At 38.7% G+C, this 25,758-nt stretch overlaps 2 protein-coding genes across 4 annotated transcripts in view; one reads left to right on the top strand and one right to left on the bottom strand.

Moving 5' to 3' along the window:
- Positions 1 to 2,457, top strand: part of ACE2 (angiotensin converting enzyme 2) — a 49,095-nt gene extending 46,638 nt beyond the window's left edge. The window contains exon 11 of one of the 2 annotated variants that reach the window (XM_074391372.1): positions 268 to 2,457. In XM_074391372.1, coding sequence (XP_074247473.1) covers positions 268 to 376 — 109 coding nt within the window. In that variant the 3' untranslated portion in view covers positions 377 to 2,457. The remainder of the gene's footprint in view (positions 1 to 267) is intronic. The other variant, XM_010336623.3, reaches the window with a different exon arrangement.
- A 1,701-nt stretch (positions 2,458 to 4,158) lies between these two features.
- The window catches only part of BMX (BMX non-receptor tyrosine kinase), a 59,975-nt gene continuing 38,375 nt past the window's right edge, over positions 4,159 to 25,758 (bottom strand). Inside the window, exons 15-19 of one of the 2 annotated variants that reach the window (XM_039475357.2) lie at positions 20,588 to 20,804; positions 19,697 to 19,761; positions 15,909 to 16,027; positions 12,480 to 12,637; positions 4,159 to 6,048 (exon numbers count right to left, since the gene is read on the bottom strand). In XM_039475357.2, coding sequence (XP_039331291.1) covers positions 5,974 to 6,048; positions 12,480 to 12,637; positions 15,909 to 16,027; positions 19,697 to 19,761; positions 20,588 to 20,804 — 634 coding nt within the window. In that variant the 3' untranslated portion in view covers positions 4,159 to 5,973. The remainder of the gene's footprint in view (positions 6,049 to 12,479; positions 12,638 to 15,908; positions 16,028 to 19,696; positions 19,762 to 20,587; positions 20,805 to 25,758) is intronic. The other variant, XM_003920341.4, reaches the window with a different exon arrangement.

The following is a 25,758-nucleotide window of genomic DNA, read 5'->3' as shown; positions in this document are numbered from 1 at the left end:
CCTGTGTGTGCCAATATATCTATAAGGTGAATCCTAGCAGTGGGTAAGCTGGATCAAAGCATATGTGTAATTGCTAATTTTGATAAATATTGCCAAACTGCCCTCAATAGTGGCTATACCAATTTATACTCACATCAACAACTTATGAAACTTCCTGTTCCCCCGCTCCAGCCTCCTTAACACAGACTGCCCTCAAGCTTTTTGATCTTCATCAATACAATTGATTTTAACATCACTATATTAAGGTGACCTTGCTCTATTTAACAGGAAAAATGAAGCAAGAAGTGAAGAAAATCCTTATGCCTCCATTGATATTGGTAAAGGAGAAGATAATCCAGGATTCCAAAACAGTGATGAAGTTCAGACCTCCTTTTAGAAAAATTGATGTTTTTCTTCTTGAGGTGATTTTCTTGTGTGTAAATGTTAATTTCATGGTGTAGAAAATATGAGATGATAAAGATGTCATTAAATGTCTAAACTATGGCTCTGTTCAGAAAAAAGTTGTCCAAAGACAACACAGCCAAGGAGAGAGCATCTTCATTGACATGGCTTTCAGTATGTATTTCTGTCTCTGGATTTGACTTCTCTTTTGTTTCCTAATGAGGATTTTATATTAAAGTATAACAGGGAAGGTGTGTGTTTGGTCTCACAGGCTGTTCAGGGATAATCTAAATGTAAATGTCTGTTGAATTTCTGAAGTTGAAAACAAGGATCTATCATGAGAGCAAGTGTTGGGCCTTGTATGGAATATGGATGGATCACTTGTAAGGACAGTGCCTGGGAACTGGTACGGCTGCAAGGATTGAGAATGGCATGCAGTAGTTTACTTTCATTTAATCCATTGTGAAGGATGACATGCTTTCTTCATATTAACTTAATCTAAGTACTATGGTGATTTGCCTACAGTGATGTTTGGAATGGATCATGCTTTCTTCAGGGTGACAGGTCTAAAGAAGAGAGAAGAATCCAGGGAACAGGTAGAGGACATTGCTTTTGCACTTCCAAATTGCTTAATCAACATCTCTCTGACAACACGAAACCAGCACCAGGGGCCTCTGTGAACTCTTGGAGCAAGCCCGAGAGAAACTCATTTCCACTGTTCCCTAACTGTGGAGTAAATGGAAATTCTAACTGTATGTTCACCCTCAAGTGGTTACCCAGTTTCTTAAATCTTGTATTTGCTCACAGTGTTTCAGTAGTGCTAAGCATAAAGCAGACACTCAATAAATACTAGATTTATATGCTCCTTATGCTTACCTATGTTCTGGGGCTTCTTTACATTTTGTCTGCTTTTCACTTCTATGAACAAAGCTATCATCTGAGTGTCTGGGGCTTCTGACCGCCCAAATGTCTCGGGATATATTGCAAATTCTCAAATTGCTTTATTGTAAAAAGCAATTGTAAAATTAGTCCCAATAAGTTGTGTACAGTGTATATACCATCAGGTTAGAAGCCAAACCTGATGCTTTTATATTTCTCACAGTCCCTACCCCAGTGTGAGCACATTTCCTACATACCTAAAGATTGTTTAAAACTACATTAAATAGATTAACGTATCTGAACTCTACCCATTAACTCATTCTATGTGGCTACTAGCATAATGTTAGAATGACTTTGTACTTAATAAATTCTACATGGTAATGGTGGATCAATTAGCTAAGTCAGGAGAGCATGACTTTCATAATCTATAAACTGGCCTCAAAATAAGGGTCATTTAAGGATCTTTGATGTCTTAATTATATGATACCTAGGTAGCAGAGATAGAGTTCTTTATTTTATGAGATCCAATCAACATTTCGCATCACTGTCTGCATCATCTTGCCATTCATTGGGCCCACAGCTTGGGACAACATACAATATAATTTACTCCTTGGCTAAGCAACCATTTTATAGAGTTTTTTATCTTGCCTATGTCCCATCTTCTCTAATATATTGAAAATCTTCTGTCAAGCTACTGCTATCTAAACATCCTTTGTAGTGGCCGCATGGTCTTTATGAAGTTCTCTGTCCTTGTCTTGGTTTAACACAGTGCAAGAGTAATTTCTACAGGAACCAATTTCATCATCTAACACCTTCAAATGAGCCTCCCCAGACATGGCAAAAAGGGCCCATGTGCATGTGACATAGTGTCCAGCTGTAACACAGAAAGAAAAACCTGCTTATTTTTGTAGTTTTCTCCAGAACAGTCCTCACTGTGCCTACCAGGTAAAGCTTGTAGTTCTTCTCCTGGGTAGCAGTATCCTCTGAAAGGTTGGAGACTCTACAAAGAGGGACTTGTACCTGGGCCTAGGATGGAAGTTGGCAAACAATGGCCAATGGGCCAAATCCTGCCCATCACCACCTTTTTTTTTTTTTTTTTAGATGGAGTCATGCTCTGTCTTGAGATGGAGTCTTGCTCTGTCACCCAGGCTGGAGTGCAGTGGCACAATCTCAGCTTACTGCAACCTTCACCTCCTGGGTTCAAGTGATTCTCCTGCTTCAGCCTCCAGAGTAGCTGGGACTATAGGTCTGCACCACCATGCCCTGCTAATTTTTTGTATTTTTTAGTAGAGATGGGATTTCACCATGTTGGCCAGGCTGGTCTGAAACTCCTTACCTCAGGTGATCCGCCTGCCTCAGCCTCCCAAAGTGCTGGGATTGCAGGCATGAGTCACTGTGCTCGGCCACCCCACCACCTGTTTTTGTCTAGCCTGTGAACTAAGAATGATTTTTAAATTTTTAATTGGAAGTAGAAAAGATTTCATGATAAATGAAAATGATATGAAATTCAAATTTCAGTGTCCATAAATAAAGTTTTATTGGAACCCAGCCACACCCATTCATTTTCATATTGTCTAGGGCTGCTTTCATGGTACAGAGCAGAGCTGAGTAGTTGAAGTAGAGTCAGGATGGCCCACAAAGCCCTTTACTGACAAACCCTGGGCTATAAGGAAGCAAGGATTCAATGAAATTGCAAATGCAAAAAGGCCATTGTGGAGCTCACAGCCAGAGAAACATAGTGATAAGTCCAGAAAGGGCAGGTGCTAGCTAGCTTCCTCTTCTGTGGTGTCTCTCAATGAACTATTCTTCCTCATTTGATATCCTCCTCGCTCTACATTTAGGTAAAGGTGGGGCCTTAGATCCAATCTCTCTTCCTCATAAACCCACTCCCAAGACAGAGTAAAAAAACTGAGAAACTCAACTTGCTAAATCTACTGTATTGGTATCTTAATGAACTCAGGTAGATATGAGGCGAATTTTGCCAGACCCTCTTGACTTTATGTGTGACTTCTGGCAGGTCAGAAAATACTCAGCAAGACTGTGGAGCATTTGTTGGATTTTACCTAGCGAGTGATCTATCTGAACTTGCTCTGCAGCCTTCCCTTTGGGAAAGTTTCTTACCACATTGTCTGCCTCTTTCATCACTGCCAAAAGAGTATAGGCGAGTCTTTGCTTAAGAAAAACAATAAATTCTGTAAATCACCACTAAACACAGTTATACAGCATTAAAAAAAAAAATCATTATGTGGGCGGGCGCCATGGCTCATGCCTGTAATCCCAGCACTTTGGGAGGCTGAGTTGGGCAGATCACCAGGTCAGGAGATCAAAACCATGCTGGCTAACACAGTGAAACCCCATTTCTACTAAAAATACAAAAAATTAGCCAGGCATGGTGGCATGCACCTGTAGTCCCAGCTACTGGGGAGGCTAAGGCAGAAGAATTGCTTGAACCCAGGAGGCAGAAGTTGCAGTGAGTTGAGATCACTCCACTGCACTCCAGCCTGAGCGACAGAGCCAGACTCCGTCTCAAAAAAAAAAAAAAAAAATCATTATGCATGTTTGAAATACTATGAAAAACTCACAGGTATGGGGGCTCACACCTGTAATCCCAGCACTTTGGGAAACCAAGGCGGGTAGGTCACAAGGTCAGGAGTTTGAGACCAGCCTGACCAACATGGTGAAACCCTGTCTCTACTAAAAATACAAAAATTAGCTGGGTGTGGTGGTAGGCGTCTATAGTCCCAGCTACTCAGGAGGCTGAGGCAGGAGAATCACTGGAACCCGTGAGGCAGAGGTTGCACTGAGCTAAGGTTGTGCCACAGCACTCCAACCTAGGCGACAGAGCAAGACTCCATCTCAAAAACAAAAAAAAAAAAAAAAAGAAAAAAAAAAAAGAAAAGAAATACTATCAATAGTGTTCTTTTACTTGGCTCCTCCTAGCAACACTGGACTTGTTTTCTGATAAACCTCTAGAGGTACCTTAAGTTGTTGCCTGACTTGATTTTTGCAGCTGTGCTTCTAAGCTGGGCTTTGGCTTCTTTTCATAGTAAACAATTCTGTATTGTTTGAATTTTTACAACAAGCATGTATTTTGTTATAAAGAGGATTTTTTGAAATGGTAAATATACAAAAATTAGAAGAAGAAAGGAAAAAAATCTTCAAGAGGGAGACCAGAAAGACACAGCTTGTGCAAGAGCTCATCCTCTGAGTGGGGTTCAGGAAAAGCTGGCACCCCCATCGGACTCTGGGTCCATTGAGAAAGAGAGTTTGGGTCACCTGTCCTTTCTTTTCTCTTGGGTAGGAAAGAACCTAGCATACAGTCAACACTTAAAAAAAATACACTACAAAAATAAAATATACAAATGCCCTGTGATTATTTTGAGTTACAGTTCATTGTAAATTGAGATTTGTGTACCTCTGTAAAAAATAGAAGACTGTTAACAAGTGTCGATTATCTGTTGAAATGAAGGAATTATTAATGAAATGTCAAGAAACAAATAAGCAAGAGGGAGTGCATTGAAACTAGCTGGTGGCTGAAGGATAGAGTGGGATGAGAGAGGATATGAATGTCTCTGAGAAGAGATGATTGACTGATCTCTGGAAAATAGCAGCATGGTTTAATTGGGGTGTCTCTTCATTGTAATGGTGCCCTCTACAGAATCTCTGTCTCTCCCTTCGTGACATTATAGAAAGACAATGGAATACTCAGAAAGAAGTTAAAACCTGTGGGGTCAGTAGCAGGCTGTGAGGAAGGGCATTCCCAGGTACAGTTTTAAAGCTGAAATACTATGTAATAGGCACGAGAAGCTAAAATAGTACTTCCGCATTTTTGTGTTCAGATAGCAGACTGAAATACAAACTTCAGTTGTCAAACTAGCTAGAAGCGCCAGATCCCCAAACTCAAGGATTTAAGATGATTAGAAAGCAATAATTAATTCTAAAAATTATACCTTAGTATCTTAAAATTTTGCTTTATGTGAAACCTATTTAATTTATTATTTATTAATATTATTTAACTTTAGTTTTATATTTTATACACGACATACAGAGTCATTGTACTAATCTGGATATTAGATGAGAATTGTGCCATTTAGATTGAATAATGGACCAACTAATGATACCCCACCATGTAATGAGGTCCCCTAGGACAGTTCAGAACAACTGCTTCAGTAACGTCTGGGAGTTTGCTAACAATACAAATTCACAGGCTGTACTCAGACCTCCTCTACCAGGTTTCATGGAGGTAGTTTCTAGGAATCTGTTTTCATAAACTCTACATTTGATTATCATGCATACTAAAGTTTGAGAACATTGAAATATGAAGGCAGATGTCCACATTTCTGTATTTGGAAGTATATTTAATTCTTGTGACAGTGACAATATAAAGAAAAGAATGACTGTCCAATAAGTAATTTTTCAATTCTGCTCAGTTTTTACACATGAACACAGTCTCTATATTGCAATCTGAAAATGTGCTTCTGCTATAGGCTGGAAAGCGTTATATCAGGAGCAGCATCAACAAAATTACTAATTTGATCTAAATTTCAAGGAAATCTTTTGTTTCCTGCCTCGTTTATTTCTAAATAATAGAAAATAGAGAGAACACTATTAAAAACTAGCTAAATTACACTATGCTTTGCTACTTCCCTTAAAATGAATGAAAATGGTGGCCAACATCTATATTCATTCTTATCAGCACTCCTAATATCTTCTTCAAGGCTTGTCTTTTTCCCGAAGTGGTTCAATGGAAGACAGGAGTTGCTGAAATGTGGGACGCTTTTCTGGAAGCTAAACAAAAACAACACAAAACCCAATGTTTTAGATGGTGAAAGTTATGATCTAAGACAAAATATATAAAATATTTATACCTAAGTCCTAAAGATAGTAACTTTTAAAATGTGGAAACACAACAGACATTTCAACTGAGGTCAGAAGCAAGGCAAGGATGCCCACTATAACAACCACTCTTAACATTATGTTCAAGGTGTCAACCAATGCCATCAGAAGGCGAAAACAATTAGAGCCCCAATAACTTCTTTATTTGCAAGGATTTTAGTGTATACCTGGAAAATCTAAGAGTATCAATGTTAGAACCAACTTAAAGAATAAAGGAATTCACCAGGAGAGCAGGATATAAAATTAACATACAAAATCAATAGCCTTCACATATACCTACAGTAACCAGTTAGAAGATATCATGGAAGAGAAAACCCCATTTATAAGAGCAACACCACCAAAAAAACAAACAAACAAACAAACAAAAAACAAACAAAAAAAACACCACTAAAAAAAGTCTCCCCCTTTAAAATGAGGACGACTTTAAAACACTGCTAAAAAACATAAATGCAGACTTGACTATATAAAAAAGCATTCCAGGTTAGGCACAGTGGCTCATGCCTGTAATTTCAGCACTTTGGCAGGCTAAGGTAGGCAGGTCACTTGAGGCCAGGAGTTCAAGACCCGCCTGACCAACATGGCAAAACCCTGTCTCTACTAAAAGTACAAAACTTAGCCAGCTGTGATTATGCAAGCTACTTGGGAGGCTGAGACATGAAAATAACTTAAGCCTGGAAGGCGGAGGTTGTAGTAAGCCTAGATTGTACCACTGCACTCTGGCCTGTGTGATAGAGTGAGACTCTGTCTTTAATTTTTTTTTAAAAAGCCTCTCTCATGCTACACTAGGAGAGGTCAGTGTCATAAAGATGTCAGATTTCCCAACTTAAAATATAAACTAAATACAATCTCCCTCAAAATATGAATGAGTTTCTTTCAAGCTAACCAAGTTGATTATTTATGGAATTAAATAATATGTAAAAATGGCTAAGAAATTATAAAGTAAGGTGAGCAATGAGGGGTGCTAGCCTACCTAGTATTCAAACATATCATAAAGTCTCGACAGAATCAGAGCAGTGTGGTGCTGGCACATAAACAAAGAGACCAAAGAACAGAAGAGGAAGTCTCCAAATAGATTCAAGTACATATGGAAATTTAGTATAATATTAGGGTGGCATTTTACCACCATTAAGGTGGTATCTCATTCCTGGTAATAAGATAGTCTTTTTTTTTTTTTTTTTTTGAGGTTTTAAGTTTTTTGTTGTTTTTTTTTCTTTTTTTTTCCTCTCTTTTTTCTTTTTTTTTTTTTTCTCTCTTTTTTCTTTTTTTTTTTTAATTGCATTTTAGGTTTTGGGGTACATGTGAAGAACATGCAAGATTGTTGCATAGGTACACACATGGCAGTGTGGTTTGCTGCCTTCCGTCCCCTCACCTGTATCTGTCATTTCTCCCCATAATAAATAGGGCTGTTTATTTTGTGACCTTCCCAAACCATAAAAAGACTGAAAGAACATTCACAATTTTCATTAGATTTTGATTTATCCTTCTGGTATTTCTGTAAACAGAACAGTCAGAATAAACAAATAAACAGAATAGTCCCATAAAATTTTATCTTTGCAGCCATATTTAATACCACATACTATAACAAACACAAACTAGATCAGAAACATAAATGGAACATAATGCAATCATAAAAGTACTAGAGGAAAATCTGGTCAAAAGTCATTACAATTTGGGCATGAGAAAGATTATCTATGACCATTTCCAGAAGCAATAAAAATAAACATTGACATATTGAACTATATTAAGAAAAACTTTTGCATGGTCAAAAAAATCCCACCCACCCTCAATCAAATAAAGTTGATAACTTAGATAAGGTATTACTCTCCTTAATTTGTAGAGATCTTTAAAATCTGATAGGAAAAAGACATGACAGTTCAGAAAGATACAAAATGATCCTTAAAAACATGAAAAGGAGCTCAACCTAATAATTATATATACATACATACATATACATATATATATATATATCTTTATTAAAGCTGCACTAAGATGCCATTAGGTTTTCACTTATCAGATTGGCAAGAATTATTCAAAAGCTTGACAGTGTGCTCCATTGGTGAGGTTTTAAGAAAACAGGTACCCTCTTACATTGCTAGTGAGGCAACAGCTATGGAGAGGAGTTCATATGCTACTTTTTCTTCGTAAGAGAGAAAGGGAAACAAGAAAACACACATCTATACACATGCTTGTTTTTGCATACAGAAATATCAGAAGGATGAATCAAAATCTAATGAAAATTGTGAATGTTCTTTCAGTCTTTTTACGGATTGGGAAAGTCACAAAATAAAATCTAAAAAAGAAGGGAAAACCCAAATCTATAAGCTCTGCTCATTAGATCACGATGCTTTAACTGGATATTGTTGTCTCTGTGCAAACCTCTCTTCACAGATTCTGCCACAATTCACATGCTTTTATGGACCAACCATGAGAAGAAGGCAGTTCCTCCCAACTCAGGGCCCCTGTCCATTCTATGGTGCAGTCATATTCCCAGGGGCTAGAGTAGGGAGGGCCAGGGAGGTTCTGGGCTTCAACTGAAAAACCCTTGTCTGCTCTTCTTCATCTGACAGGTGACAGCAGTAAGTCAGCCTAGTTGTAGGCAGTGACCAACTCTATCCAGACCCAGTCTGACCTCTAGGGTTGCCTTAGAATCTTAGACACAACATTTTTGTTTGTTATTTTAAAAGCCTTCATTCATTTTTTCATCAGGGAAAAAGGACAATCTCAATGGCAACTTGTCACCTACTCATAAATTAGAACTTCCAGGAATCACTAACCTGGACACTGCACCTCCTGACAACATAACTTAAAAATGAACTTCCTTCCATTCCCTGAAGTTGCATAGTTGCATGTTGAATGAATAAACAGAATCTCTTCCAACAGCCAACATGGCACTTGGCGTAGGTGTAAGGACAAATAGCAAAACAGGAGAAAAAAAAGACCAAGAATATTGTAACTTGATAGCCCAGCAAGTACAGTCATTGTAACAAAGCTGTAGGCACCGAATTACAAAAGGGGCACTCATCAGCATAAGAAACTTACACAAGTTTTGTGAGATCACCCGTTGTGTGAGGTCAACTACTCTGCCTGTGAACATGTATGTCAATCCCAGTAGCTAACATTGAGGCAAAGGTCCCAAAATCCAACTAACTACACTGAATGCAAAATTCAAAGCTTTTCTTTATTCAGATTCTCTGACACCTGGATATAAAATGTTTTTTTTGTTTGTTTGTTTTTTTGTTTTTTTCAGTGCACCAGGAGGTCCACTTTAATGACTCAGTCACATTTGGATTGACTAACACACCTAAGATACCTTTTCCACTATTACTATGTCTGAATATGGAAATGTTCAACCACTCAGCTCATGCACTAACTGTGTTAAAAATTAGATCTACCATCATGACTTTTCCTAAACTCACACAGCATTAATAGTTAACTGTAATACAACTTCCCAAGAATGCCCAAACAGAAAATATTTTGTTCAGTCTTATGGTGGCTGTAAGAAAACAGAATACAACTAAATCTTATTTTGCCACTATTTCAACTTTTAATCTAACTTTTGACCAAACTCATACCTTTCTGCCAAAATCCTTGAGTTATAACTACTTTCAATGCTCTTAAACCATAACTCCTACAAGTTTTATAGTGCCCTTTCCTGTGTGCATCTGAATTTTTACCAAGAATTAAAGTCATGGTGTTATGATTACAAAGCTTTTTCTAGGTAACCACTGATTAAAACCAAAGTAATCCAAATGGCTTTCCAGAGACAGGAACGAAGCAAAAGGAGCTACTAACAATTTTACTACAATCCAGAATAAACATGGTCTGCTAGAAAGCTTCCACTAATCACAACACTTATGTCTTCCTCTCAGGACAGTCTTCAGATAACCAGAGGGGAAAAACATTATTCAAAGGTGTGGTAGAAACCTCAGTTAACAGGGAGAAGATGAAGTCTTAAGAGCATAGAATGCATCTACAAATTGGGAAAGAGGGTGATGCTGGCTGGCTATTCAGGACCAGAGTTTCTCTCTATGAACTAATACTCCCTAAAAAATCAACTGTGCCTTAAATATTGCTTATTTAAAATTACAGTTTTACAGAGCTATATAGCACCTGATGCAGAAAAGCAATTACATAAGGAAGCATTTATTTGAAGTTTAACATGAAATCATTCGAATAAAATGTGTATAAACAAATCCACATTGAGTCATAACACAGATAGCAAAGGACAAAGTAAAAACAAAGAAAACTAATTGGCAGCTCTATACAGTTGGACACAATTGTGTCATGTACACTAGAAAATATTTTACAAAATAATCATCTTAGATCAACAGAAGACCAGTCTTCAATGTCGTCCTGCAAGATGGGTGACTTTAACATCTCCTCCTGTTTTCTCCAATGTTCTCCTTTAGTATGGCTGGTAATTGTTTTGGTGATTGCCACCCCCTCGAGATGCCTTGCCATAAGTACTCTGTTGGCCACTGTGGTCTGCATATCCCTATCCATATCCATAGTTCCCACAGTCAGCATTTGGGGTAGAAAAAGATGGGGAAACCTTATATACTGTTCCAAATGCTATAGGGTGGGAAATTACAGAGTGCTCATATTCCAGGCAATAACTAAGGCTAAATGAAAAAATATTGTTATGTGACTCTTCGAAAGTGGGAGTCTAGGCTCAGGTACAAGAGATGAGAAACTATTTAAGTTGTGTGCATCAGTTTGTTCTTAGCACCAAGCATACTGCCTGATGCTTTGTAAATATTAATAACTATATATTAACACAATATTAATAACAAACAAATGGCACTGTGTACCAGGCACTGTCCAAATGTTAAAATTCATTCAATCAACACAAAAAATCCTATGAGATAAGTATTAATTTACAGTGAAGCACTGAAAGATAGGTTTGTACAGGTTCATATAACTAGTAAGTGATCAAGGAAGGATTTATTCCGGATATTCTGATGCCAGAACCCACAGGCTTCACCACTATACCAATTTGCCTTTTACTAGTGAATGAATGAATGCAGCATTAGGCACTTTGTCATTGAGGAAATACCATATAATGATTATGAACTATGGGTTCTTAGATTAATGTTCTCAAAAGCCTCCTTTTATAATGTGACTGCTGAAAAGTCTTCAGTGACTCCTCATTGCCTATAAAAACCCAAACTCACACTTTTCTGCTTGTTATTCACCCTTGTAGAACTTGAACCAGACCTACTCTTCCAAACTTAACCTCCAGCCCTTTCAACGATAGCACCAGCCTAGCATGCCATGCTCATTCCTGCCTCCACACCTTTGCTTGTGCTGTTCTCACCTGGACACCCTTTTATAATGTCTCCACTCACATACTTAGGAAATTTTGTAGAGATTTCCTGCTTCAGATCGGGTACTGATGCATTCAGGAACCTGCTTTCTCTTAGGAAACTGCTTTCTTTTTCCTCTGAACTCTTCTTGTATTAGGTTGGTGCAAAAGTAATTGCGTTGTTGTTTTTTTTTTTTTTTTTTTGCCATTGAAAGTTATGACAAAAACCTTGTCTTCCTAATTTGGGTAAATATAAGGCAAAAACCTTGTCTTTCTAATTTGGGCACATAATTATAAACTGCTTGGTGTTCTCAGTCTCACTGTTGTGGTGTGTTTGTGTGTGTGTGTGTGCGTGTGTATATCAAGACTTTGAGTTCAGTGAGGGCACAAATGGAGACTCATACTTCCTTAACAAACCTCCATTAGTTCTATGAACTTAGTGGATGCTTTGCAAATTAATTCCTGTCTTCCCCATAAGATACCCTTACCTTCTACCTGCATGGACTGTTTTATTCATTGTTTGGGAGGCAGAGGGAGAGAAGACAGGATAGCGTTCATGATGTGTTCTCTACGCGTGGTTAGATGTTTTCTGCTACAAATTTTCTACTTGAGTAGCTCTATAGTGTTGCAGTTAAGAACAGGGACCCTGGCACTAGCTAGCCTCCCTCTTACTAGCTATGTGACCTTGCACAAGTCACTTAACCTTTATGGGCCTTTGTTTACTCTTCTGTTAGTTTTAGCAATGATAATACTTACCTCAGTGTGTTTCCTGATGCATAAGTAAGTTAATATTTATAATGTTCTTAGAACACTGCTGGATATAAGTTGTTGAGTAAATTGTTTGGCACCTGCATTGCTTGTTTTAGATTGCAAACATTTTAGGACAGGGGCTGAGGACCATTTTCTCCTGCTCCGTAGCAGGTGCTTCCCCTCAGAAAAGCTTTGTCGCAGTGGTGATGCAGTAATCACCCCAAACATGCTTGGGACCCCTTCCAGCCCACCCAGGGGATACACTTGCCTCGTGCCAGCATCTGTACATGATCTGGTAGACGGTGTCCGATGCCAGGTGGGGCCGGTAGAGCCTGTGACCCTGGGAGACCTTCAGAACCACCTGGGAGTTGTCATATAAGTCATAGGGCTGCTTCCCCAGGCTGAACACCTCCCACATCAGGATCCCTGCACCGCACCAAAGGTGGCCCAGATAAAAAAGGAAGAGAGCTGTTATCACCAAGTACAGGGTTTGTGGAGTCAGTTTCACACAACAGGCCAGGAAGGCTATGGGTCAGAGCGAGGGATCCCTGGGAAATTAGTCCCAGCGAAATGAGCGGGGCTTGGAAGGTGAGCCTGTGTCATCCCTTCTGGAGCCTGGGGTTTCTTCCCCATGTTCCCTAATGCCTGTACATCTGTGCTTGCTGGAAAAATGGGTAAATGGCAAGGGCAGCCACAGAGGAACTTCTTGGGGCCAAGATATAATTCTTGAGCTGCCCCTGGGAATTGGCTGGGGTTTCATTCAGCCTCAGTGACAACTGCCTGTATAGTGAGCCCTTGCCCCATCCCTTGTGAATGAGTGATTGATGTCCTCACCCTTTCTGTCTCTGCTTTGGCAGCTACATGCAACAATTTTGTTGTGCAATCAGATTACCTTTCAGTGGAAATTTAAAGATAAAATCATTGACAACATTCTCCCTTCTATTGCTGCAATAGTTCCTAATCTTATATGGGTCAGTGGCCCTTTTGGAAGTCTGATGAAAGCCACTGGGCTTCCTTTTGGAAAAGTGAATACACAGCATTTTTGTGCTCAGTTTTAGGATGTTCACAGTCCCCCAAAACTCATCCAGGAAATTGCAGACCCCAGGTTAAGAAATCTTGGTTCTGGTCATGGTGGTCAGGAGGGTGGCATTTGGGGTGAGTCAGTCACGGCTTTTGAAGTTGACTTTTGTCACTTATAGACTGGATGTTCCTTAACCCTTCTCAGCCACAGGTTCTCTGTCTATAGTATTGGGTATTTGCACCTCATGGACTTGCTGTGAGGATTAAATAGGATAAAACACGTAGAGCACTTAAAAGAGCACTGAGATGTTTCAAGTGCACTCTCAATGGTGCCAGTTGTGCTATGCTGGCCAAAGTCAGAGAATTTCAACAGTCAGCCAGTTTCAAATATTTATAGTAAAGTGACCTTACAAGTTTTATGACTGCTTTTTTCTTTTAAAACACACAATCTAAAATAACCATCCAAAAGAATGCAGTTTCCTCATAACTTTCTCTTTGGAAGGCTACACACTTATTTCAAAATATCTGTGGGGCTCTTTTTTTGGGAATTGCTATCGGAAGCCCTGATTCATTTTGAGTGTTTTCACTGGTTTATATTGTTTATGAATGAAGTTAGTGTTTATAAACAGCCAGAAAATATCTGGGGCCAACTTCTATTGCATACAGTAAATAATCAAGCTAGGTAATACTATTTTGGGGTCAAAACTAGCTGTAATTATTAAATAAAGGTGTTGATTTTTTTGTATCACTTATAATTAATGTATGATTATCAAAATTAATTTTTTTAAGACAGCCTCTTGCTGTGTCACCCAGGCTGGAGTACAGTGGCACAATCTCAGCTCATTGTAACCTCCGCCTCCCAGGTTTAAGTAATTCTCTTGCCTCAACCTCCCCAGTAGCTGGGGTTACAGGTATGCACCACTGTGCCTGGCTAATTTTGTGTTTTTAGTAGAGACAGGTTTTGGCCATGTTGGCTAGGCTGGTCTTGAACTCCTGGTCTCAAGTGATCTGCCTACCTTGGCCTCTTGAAGTGTGATTACAGGCATGAGCCACTGTGCCCGGCCTCAAAACTAATTTTGGCAACAAGGTACAGAAATTAATGAGCACAACATGGCATCAAGTATTCATCAAAATGCTATCATTGTGACTTTTTTCTTTTTCTGTGTGTATTTGATTATCTTTTTTTTTTTTAAACAATGAACAATGCCACTTTTATAAAGGGAATAGTTAGTTTTAAAAATTGTGTCACATAGAGAAACAAATGACTAATTGTTCCCCTTTTCAAAGACAGTCTTGTGGGTGACAAGCAGTAAATCAAATTATACTTATAAACAAAGGCATGAAGTAGGGCTCAGTCACATTTGGATTCCTTATCCTGGGTCCATCCAACAGTGATTGAAAATAGCCTTGATATTCTCACAACATGGAAAAAATATAAGAAAATGTTATCACAATTTAAGAATTGTTTTCCTTTTCTGGCCGGGTGCGGTGGCTCACACCTGTAATCCCAGCACTTTGGGAGGCTGAGACGGGCAAATCAGAGCTGAGGTCGGGAGTTTGAGACCAGCCTGACCAACATGGCAAAACCTCGTCTCTACTAAAAATACAAAATTAGCTGGGCATGGTGGCACATGCCTATAATCCCAGCTACTCAGGAGGCTGAGGCAGGAGAATCGCTTGAGCCTAGGAGGAGGAGGTTCCAGTGAGCCGAGATTGCATCATTGCACTCCAGCCTGGGCAATAAGAGTGAAAGTCCATCTCAAAAAAAAAAAATCATTTCCTTTTCTAATAACCTTTACTAAATTTTAATATAGATATCTTAGTATAAGAGTCAGCAAACTTTTTCCATAAAGGGCCACATAATGAACATTTTAGATTTTTGGGGTCATGCAGTATCTGTGGCAACTACTCTAGTCTGCTGTTGTAGCACAAAATGAGCCATAGACAATATATAAATGAATGGGCATGACTGTGTTCCAGTAAAACTGTAGTTACAAAAACCAACTGACCTGGCCTGAAAGTGACAGAAGTCGTCTTCAAAGGCCATGTCAGTTGGTTTTTGTAACTAAAGTTTTATTGGACCCAAATATAAAATATAAATTTTAACAGAGAGGACACTACTTGAAACTACGTACAAGCCAAAGAAAGTATCAAGTTATGTGTGGGGTTCACACTAAGAATTGGTCAACTTAGAAGGGAATGGCTATCACATTACTTTCATGCAGACAATCGATGACTCTTCAACTTTTTGGGCTTAGCAAAAACTCAAATTTAGCTTTCAATGACTCCTTTTAAAAAACTGTTTCAAATCTTCATTGGAAAAACTTTCATCCTCTTAGATATTTCCAAAGAGAAGGTCTTAACTGTGTTGCCCAGGCTGGATTTGAACTCCTGGGCTAAAATAATTCTTCCACCTCAACCTCTGAGTAGATTTATCCCCTTTGATTTTATGAGAAAGTGCTAGCAGGATGTAAATTACAAAATGTGTGGAAGACATCCTAATGCCAAACCCAAGACAATAAATCATCTTCTTCAACCACTTGCTTGTCTCAGGCTGTATGTGTAATTTTGTAAGTGTTCAAGGCCCTTTTAAAATGGATGTTGCTACTCTTGTGGTTTCCTGTTGTGGAAGTCATCTTACGAAACAGGGCCAGGTCCTATGTGGCCACATCCTTACCGAATGCCCATACGTCTGACTTGCTGCTGTATTTGAAGTAATGAAACACCTCTGGAGCTGACCATTTGACTGGAAATTTTGTTCCGACTGAACTGACATACTGGTCATCAAGAACGTACCTATGGGGGAAAACACATCAACACAGACCTTAAGCTGTGGTGGTACAGGCTGATGAAGGACACAGAGGCCACCTAGGGTCTCAGTCAATTGTCTCAGCTTCTGGAACTTTTCCTTCCTTTCAATATGTGGGCTTAGCTGGAGGCTGCTTATGATTTGTAAGCATTTAAAAAAATGATACCTAACTGAATAAGCAAAACCTGAAGGTAAAACATTTGGTAAATATTTAAAAAATACAAAAAAGTAAAAATAAAATTACTTAGAAACCCACCCTAAAGATAACCTGTAATTCTATCACTCAAGGCATATTTTTGTTTGTACTTTCTGATCTTATTTCCTACATGTATAAGTTGAATAAAATTGGGTTTCTGTTATATTGAGATCTGCTTTTATTTTTCCTTTAAAGGTATATCATGAGCATTTTTCCGTATGGTTACATTTCTACTGTAGCATCATGTTTAATAACTGAATAATATTCCCTCTTATTACTCCTTATGGAAGGAATTAAACATAATTTAACTAGTTAGATTGCTTCTAATCTTCTGCTGTTATGAATAATGATGAACAAAAATATTCTATGGAGATATCAAAACCAAAATACGTGTTCAAGAATGTTCACTAAACTCATTGTTTGTAATAATGATAAAATGAAAGCAACCTCAATGTTCTTCATGTTGAGGAGTAATTATATTATGACACATTAATACAATAGAATAGCATGTAGTCATTAAAAATGAGAGAACTCTTCTTTACCAAGATAAAAAGATGCTCATGGTATATGGTTATGTGCAAAAGCAAGTGTGTATAATGTAATTCCATTGTTTTGTGGGAACAAATAGTAAATGTGCATATTTGTGTATATGACTGGATACACTTAAGAATGAGGCCTGAAAGGATACCCACCAAACATTGGAGCAGTGGTTACTCCTAGCACTGAAAATGAGGGGCAAATTCTGTCAGAGTAGGTAGCTAGGCAGACAAGAGCAGAGCAGGAGAGGTCCCCCACCCCCAACCCAGGAATATTAGGTGACCATCATGTGATAGGCAGTTGTTAACCATCTCTCTAAAATAATAATTGGTTGCAGCTGGCTCCAGGGAAAGGCAGCCTCTCAATAGATAGAAAATACCTGAAGCTGGTGAACAACAGCTTCCTGATAAGATCTCAGTAGTTGGGCAACTGGGGTCAAACATGCACACTAAGAGGCAAAATGATGGAGTTTAACTGGTATATGACCTTCCTCTAGAAATACTCAACTGGTAAAAGAAAAATGCCTCAAATGAGCATGCGCACAACCTAAGTAAACACACTGCATGCTGCCCCTCCCAAGTACTGGCAGGCTACTGCTCATACAGACAGCTTCCCCCAAGGGAAGAATCAGGGGAGAAGAGATGCAAACCCTTTAATTATGCCAATGTATGAAACCCTAAGCCAAAGGCCAAACAGGGAGTTGGATCTCTCAGGTTGCCCTCTTGGTCCTCTTCCAAGTGTACTTTACTTCCTTTCTACTCCAAAACTTTTTAATAAACTCTCACTCCTGCTCAAAAACTTGCCTTAGTCTCTCACTCTGCCTTATGCCCCTCAGACGAATTCTTTCCTTTGAGGAGGCAAGAATCGACTTGCTGCAGACCTGTATAGATTCACTGCTGCCAGCAATTCTACTTTCTACTTTATACACTACTGCTATTTTTCTTATAATAAATACACATTATTAATAGTATTAATAAAAGAAAACATCATATATTTGCCCACAAAAACCACAACAAAAGCAAACACATAATGACTCTTAATTAGAGAAAATAGAACAAGAGAAATTATGGGAATTGGAATTTTGGATATAATTTACACACCAAGTGTTCTAGAGATCTCACTGTAATTTAAAACAGCTGGTTGGAAAGATCGTTATTTTAAATATTAACAATAGCATTAACAAACTACACTTTCATAAGGTTACATACAGTACCTTCCATATTTTCTCCCCAGAACCCCTCAGCTCCCCAGACACTACCAGATACCCAGATACTACCTTGGCACTCCTGGTTTGGGGATGCTTGTGGCTTAAACCTTCCTTCAAACTAGTAGGAGCAAATTAAGTCACAGGCATCTAATTGATGTGGCCACAGAGCTTCATAACCAATGGGCCCTGGTACGTGGCTCCCAGGATCTCTTACTCAGAACAAGATCTCTTGTGTCCCTTTTCTAACGCTGCAGAGAATGTGACAGCATGTTCCCTGGATGCTGTCATAACAGCCAATATTCCTGCTTTTAGAGTAAAGATGGGGATCAGTTCCCTTGACCTGGGAGCTTCTCCCTGCTTTAAGGACCTGTGAGCAGATTTTTGTTTCTTGCCCTTGAGAAAGCTACACATTTGGAGTGTCAGTGTAAGGGACACAGTGTATGGTGGTTAAAGTGATGGTAGCCAGTACACAACTAAAAGGACATCTTGCCAATATTTAGGGCTCCCAGAGGAATTACCATGGCTTTCATGGTACGTGCCACAAAGGTCAAAAAGTACCCCATAACACTGAATTTTGGAGAAGACATTAAAAAATAGATCCTGTGGCACTTTAGGGCCGTGTTTGCTAAATATAAACCTGGCCTTGCTCAACTCTTCGGATCTTTTTAAAACTGCATTATTCCTCTTCAGAATCACATGAGCTTATGTTGAGTCAACACAACTTTATAGTTGTATTTTGTCTCAATATCAGGGATATCTACTTACCCTCTAGATGAAACTGGGCATTTTGAGGGCAGAGGCTATCCTATTTATATCAGTATCTCCTGCAGGACTGAGGTATTCAGTAGGCATTCAATAAATGTTGAATAGAAAGGTCAATGTGTATGTCTTCACTTTCTATGTAAAACTATGAAAATTTTCTCTGAGGCTTAAATAGTATTAGGATTCAGGATTAAGGTAAAAGAAGACTTTAAAAAAACTATCATAATCAAAATAATTGTCCCAAATCATTAATTGATGGTAGAATGCCCACCAAGAGAATCTGAGTCTAGTTTTAGGCCTTACTTTGTGATGCAGAAAATCTAATGATGTAACAATAAAAATTTTCCTAGTGTGAATCCTCTGCCCATTTGACCATCAGGTTTTTTGAAATGAAAAACAGAAAAAAGCTAGCAAATCCTTGATTGAGTTAACAAATTATAAATATTTATCCATTCATTTTTAATGGCTGAATAGTACACCAAAATGCTTGAGGGGATGGATACCCCATTCTCCATGATGTGATTATTTCACATTGCATGCCTATATCAAAACATCACATGTACCCCATAAATATATGCACCTACTATGTACCCACAAAAATTAAAAATAAAAAATTTAAAAGAAAGTACAAAAATCAAATAATGTGGCTATAACATATTGTATTTAAATTTAGGATCTTTCATGGAATTTATTTAGAAGTTTAGAAGGTATCAGATTGTTGAAGGAACTAAAAGTGACTTCAGATAACTTCTGAAGACCAACCCCATCTTAGAAGTGAAGAAATGAGGTGAAACATGTTTCACAGGTAGTGAGAGGCAGTATGGGAGGGACTTAGGTTTCTAAGCTCCTAATTCAGAACACCTGCTATATCCCCACAAGGCCTCCAATTATGATGGTGTTCAAATGTGCATGGAAATCCCCCTTTCACTGGTTGCCCTTCTCCAATTGGCTTACCTTGTCATTCCAAAGTCAGATACTTTCACAGAGAGATCACTGTCCACCAAGCAGTTACGAGCAGCCTTTAAAGGAAAAACAAAATCACCAAGTAGTGAAAGTGACCAAGAATCTCCTGACACAGAGTCAGACATTTTCCTCCTCTTCAGTAGAATTCTCAGCAAAATCTAAGATTACCTAGCACAACCCCCAAATGCTTTAGTTGGCTTTTCTTTCCTTTGCAATTTTCAATCTTTCAAAATAAAAATATTCTCCCATGAGTACTTTCAACCAAGCATCCATCCTTGTCAAACAACATAAGAAGATATTACACCTTAAACACAGAATCTTAGCTTATTGAAGAAAGATGAGAAATTTCTAGAATCTCCCTTTCCACCACCAAATACTGTACATTCACAGCTCTTTGAAGTCATAAACGTTGCAGCTGCGATTTAGGAAGGTGCTGGCCTAGTGTGCATGCAGGTCTACTGTTCAGCGCAAGAAAATCTCTAAAGTTAAATCCCAGTGATACCAAACACAGCACTCCCCACTTCCATCCCGATCCAAAGACACACAAATTTTATTTTATTTATTTTTTTCATTTTCAGTTATTGCATCAAATGACTGCTTTAGAAGTAAGCCCTTCCTGAAATAAAGATTAACTTGGGTTTAGTGGTTCTGAGAAACATTAAATTGGCCAAAGTCTTTCCTTTCCATCTGTTCTCCTTCATACCACAATGCAGCTATGTAGATCTTAACAATTTATTTTATTCTCACTGTTCTTTCCATACTTCAAATCTTTTTACATTGATAGTAAAAGTGAAGATGCCCTTCTTGCCTTCCCTACCAGTGACCCCATCCCCAGAAGTGGGAGCCATTTTCCAATGGCCAAATTCCAATGGTTTAGCTTACCAAGTCCCTGTGTATGAATTGGTGGCTCTCCAAGAATGCCATGCCTTCACAAACATCATAGCACATTTCTAACAGCTGGGAAGGTTCAAGTCCTTTTCCGTAACTCTTCAGGTAATTCAGCAAGCAGCCATTGGTTATATATTCAGTTACTATGTATATGGGGTATTCCTTTGAACACACTCCATAGAATTTAACCAGCTTGGGATGGTTGAGTTTCCTGGAAATAACAGATTTTCAAATTTCAATGCTTCACACTCCATTTTCTACATGTATTGAAAAAGAGTCGCTCTCAGATTTCTGTTTGTTTTAATTTCTCCCATTTTCACTTAAAAAGAGAAAGAGAGGGAAAGTTTAGGATCTTATATTGCAATTACAATTAGCTTTGGAGGCAAAAAAAAAAAAAAATGCTGCCTCATATCAGATGTTGGTGACTCCAGCAGCAATTTAGCAGTTTGTGGATACTGTATTCAACTTTCCTACAGAGAATCAGGGTAGCAATGGTCTGTTGCACTGGAAACCCTGTTTAGTCTAATGGCATCTTGGGAACTTCCATGACTTACTTAGAAGAAGCCACACTCTAAGAACAATCACTTCCATTTTATTAACTTTCACATCTAAATATTTCATTCTAAAAAAAAAAGTATACCAGAATATGAAGGATATAGGTTAAATGAAAATATTGCCATGTTAGGGAAGTCAGATGAGGTTTGATTTTTCTTTCTTTTTTTAAAAAAATCATTTTACATTATTTTCATTATTTTTCAATAATAAATATATAAAACATCAGATGACGTAGCACTTTTGGTAGGTCATGATAGTATGGACATTGCTTTTTTTTCATGAGATAATTTTCATTTTATTATGGCAGATGGTTTTACTGTACCTTTTCCCAGTGCGCTTTTTAAAATGAGGAAGTTAAGTACAAGAAAATGGAGGGTAATGTAGCTATGGGCTATTTATTTAGTAATCAGATGTTCCAGATGGAGAGTATGTAATCTTGCAATTGAAGAGTCCTTAGTACTTCTTATTAATTTAAGTAATATCAACTCTAAATTTTGTACTAGCCTACTGCTTAAAAGAAATCAAGCAAATCTTCTTGTGATGTGTGATTCTCTTACCATAATTACCTTTCTCATGATGTCTTTTCTCACCTCTCTTGATTTTTTTTCCATTTCTGAGATGCACAGGTTAAGCTAAATGTCTAACCGCATCTCTAGCAGTGTGCTGCCATATCACCTTTACCTCACACAGTTCACGAACTGCTGCTTTTACTCTTTTACTGTCTTCACGGTTAAGCATAAAGTTTTTGAAAGTACTTAGTAACTCCAATTACTCCTTCTCCATTTGACACTGTATTTCAGTGATTTGGACACATTTTTGCATTGGCATGTACTTTACTCTTAGATCCTGAGCTGACTCTGAGTGATCCATTGTACAAACAAACAGTGCATTAGTGCACTTGTTAATGAGTTTGGAGGTATTAGCCTTGTTGGGGAGATTAGTCTTTTGTCTGTAATATGAATTACAAATAATTTTGCTCAGTTTGTCATTCATCTTTTAGTTTGCATAGGGTTTTTATTTTTTGTTGCCATGCAGAAGTTGATTTTTAAAATTTTTAAAAATTTTACATGCTTTAAGTTCTAGGGTACATGTGCAGAATGTGCATGTTTGTTACATAGGTATACATGTGCCATGGTAGTTTGCTGCACCCATCCACCCGCCATCTACATTAGGCATTAGGTATTTCTCCTAATGCTATCCCTCCCCTACCTGCTCCCTGTCCCGCAACAGGCCCCAGTGTGTGATGTTCGCCTCCTTGTGTCCATGTGTTCTCATTGTTCAACTCCCACGTATGAGTGAGAACATGAGGTGTTTGGTTTTCTGTTCCTATGTTAGTTTGCTGAGAATGATGAAACCATCATCATCCATGTACCTGCAAAGGACATGAATTCATTCTTTTTCATGGCTGGATAGTATTCCATGGTGTATAATGTGCCACATTTTCTTTATCCAGTCTATCATTGATGGGCATTTGGGTTGGTTCCAAGTCTTTGCTATGGTAAATAGTGCTGCAATAAACCTATGTGTGTATGTGCCTTTATAGTAGAATGATTTGTAATCCTTTGGGTATATATCCAGTAATGGGATTGCTGGGTCAGATGGTATTTCTGGTTTTAGATCCTTGAGGAATCGCCACACAGTCTTCCACAATGGTTGAACTAACTTACATCCCACCAACAGTGTAAAAGTGTTCCTATTTCTCCACATCCTCTCCAGTGTCTGTTGTTTCCTGACCTTTTAATGATCACCATTCTAACTGGCATGAAATGTATCTCACTGTGGTTTTGATTTGCATTTCTCTAATGACCAGTGATGATGAGCTTTTTTCCATATGTTTTTTGTCCACCTAAATGTCTTTTTTTGAGAAGGGACACTCAGTTTTTACAAGCTCATTAACTTGTTCTTATATGATTAATCTATTTTTTTTAACAATTTAAAGGATGATTCTATAGTGTTCAAGTGTATAAAGAAATCTAAATGTGACGTGAACTTTTAAATATTTTAATAAGAGTTTATTATTTTTAGTTAGTTATTTTCTTCCTTCTTAGTTTAACTGTAGGGACAATGCTTATCAAGTCACTCAAGGTGATGCGCTTGGGGGTGTTCATGTTTTAGCAGTTTTAGAGACCTGCATGGTACTCAACACTGCTCCCTTCAAAGGGAAAGCTCGTGATGGCACAAAGGTCCATCGCCCAATAAAGGAATATTCCTTGAACAAATTCAGTCACTGCCCAGGCAGCTCAAAGTGGGGACACCATGTTAACTGATACTCCCCAGATGAGAAGCTTCAGCTGAACCCCTTTATTTGGGATTTGACTTTTTCCTCTTGTGGCACTGTTGGACATCATTCTTTGATTAGGTCAATTTTTTAAATGACTTCTTGTGATTTTTTATGGATACCAGCTTGGTAATGGCAAAAATATGTTTCAAAGTTATACCAAGACACAGGGGTTACACCATGAGCCTGTAAGCGTGAGAAAAATCTGGCAGAAAGTTTCTGCAAGATTTTTCTGTCCTATAAAAAGAGGATATCAAGGGCCCCCTCCCCAGTTTTGTGACAATCCAATCACCGAAGGCACAATCAGTTACATAATTGCAGGCACCAGTGCAAAATGAAAATGCAGGAATCCTTGTTTAAAAATCATGAAGTATTATTGCAAGATGGCAACAGCAGAGCATTAAACCAAGCACAGGGCCCTTATAGGTACTGGGGCCCCTTGTAACTGTGCAGATCTCATATGCCCATGAAGCCAGCAGGGGCCAAAGGCCTATATTCACATAGCATCTCTGCTTCCACATAATTCTGCAATTATGGTAAAAGTGATTGTTCTGACTTTTCTGGTTCCTTTGGTTTTCATAAAAGAATGACTAATGAGGCCAGGTACAGTGGCTTATGCTTGTAATCCCAGCACTTTGGCAGGCCACGGCAGGCGGATCACAAGGTCAGGAGATGGAGACCATCCTGGGCAACATTGTGAAACCCCATCCCTACTAAAAATACAAAAATTAGTCAGGCATGATGGCACGTGCCTGTAGTCCCAGCTACTAGGGAGGCTGAGGCAGGAGAATTGCTTGAACCCAGTAGATGGAGGTTGCAGTGAGCCAAGATTGCACCACTGCACTCAGCCTGGTGACAAAGTGAGACTGTTCAAAAAAAAAAAAAAAAAAAAAAGACTAAAGAAATGGACCCTAGAATGTCTGCCTGGGTTTGTAGCTCCACTCCCCGCCCCCCACGCTTTTTTTTTTTTTTTTTTGCCACGGAGTTTCACTGTCACCAAGGCTGGAGTGCAGTGGCACAATATTGGCTCACTGCAACCTTTGCCTCCCCGGTTCAAGTGATTCTCCTGCTTCAGCCTCCCAAGTAGCTGGGACTACAGGCGCACACCACCATGCCCAGCTAATTTTTGTATTTTTAGTAAAGATGGGGTTTCACCATATTGGTCAGGCTGGTCTTGAACTCCTGACCTCATGATTTGCCTGTCTTGGCCTCCCAAAGTGCTGGGATTATAGGCGTAAGCCCCCGCGCCTGGCCTACTTTTCTACTTTTATCAGTTTGCTGACTCTGGACAAGTTATTTAACATTTCTGTGCTTCAGTTTCCTGTAAAGCTAAGATAACAATGGTACAACCCTCATAGGTTTCTTATGGGAATCGAGGGAGTTAATATTGATAAAGTGCTTAGAGAAATGCCTGTAAACACTGTACAGTATAACTGTTTAAGAAAAAATTTAAAAGTGCTCTCAATCTGTAGCAGGATAGGATTTTTAAATTTCAACTATTTTTGACCAGAGACCTGCTATAACATCATTTTTCATATCATACTGATTGATTCTGTAAAAGTAGAGTGACCAACTGTCCTCATTTGCCTGGGGTTGAGAGGTTTCCTAGGACACAAGACTTCCAGTGCTAAAATCTCCTAGACCTTGGCAAACCGAAATGGTGGTCACTCTACAAAGTCTGATTTACTGTTTTGTCAAGAAGAGGGAGAAATATATATATATATATATGAGAGAGAGAGACAGACAGAGAGAGAGAGAGAGAGAGAGACAGAGAGAGAGAGAGAGAGAGAGAGACAGAGGGAAAGAGAACACATATGTATTGCCAAGAATTGAAGACTGTTGTTATGGGAGCTGAGACACATTAGGAAGAGTATTTTCATTTATCAGGTGAGAAGTAGGGTAAAAAAGGGACTTTTATTAGGCTGTATTGAAGGTACCAAGAAGGAAAAGGATATTTTTTGTAAAGCATTAGTTTTCAGTACTGCATTAGTTCTGGGTGGTAACCCCACTCTGTTCTTCATCCCACCATACACCTCCCCACAGGGCAAGGAGGCCACAGGGCCAAGGAGACATGCCTACTTAGAGCCTATATGTCCCTTTCTCAGCCACCCTTGGAGAACCAGGACTCTGAAATCCCCTGTCCATGTAGTCCTGAGACCTCTTTCAGGACCTGTGCTGACTCTTCCTTGAGAGGTCTGCCCCCTTAAGGGTAAAGCATGCTACCCCTAGCCAAGATCATTAGCCACTAGATAATTGTTTGTGGGAGACAAAACGGGAGCTTGTGTGTACTGAATGCTGTTTGCACATAACTACTGAGGCCCCTTATTGTGTA

The sequence above is a fragment of the Saimiri boliviensis genome, chromosome X, assembly GCF_048565385.1.
Source record: "Saimiri boliviensis isolate mSaiBol1 chromosome X, mSaiBol1.pri, whole genome shotgun sequence".
Classification (NCBI taxonomy): domain Eukaryota; kingdom Metazoa; phylum Chordata; class Mammalia; order Primates; family Cebidae; genus Saimiri; species Saimiri boliviensis.
The sequence above is the reverse complement of the archived record's forward strand: the minus strand, read 5'-3'. Positions and strand labels throughout refer to the sequence as shown.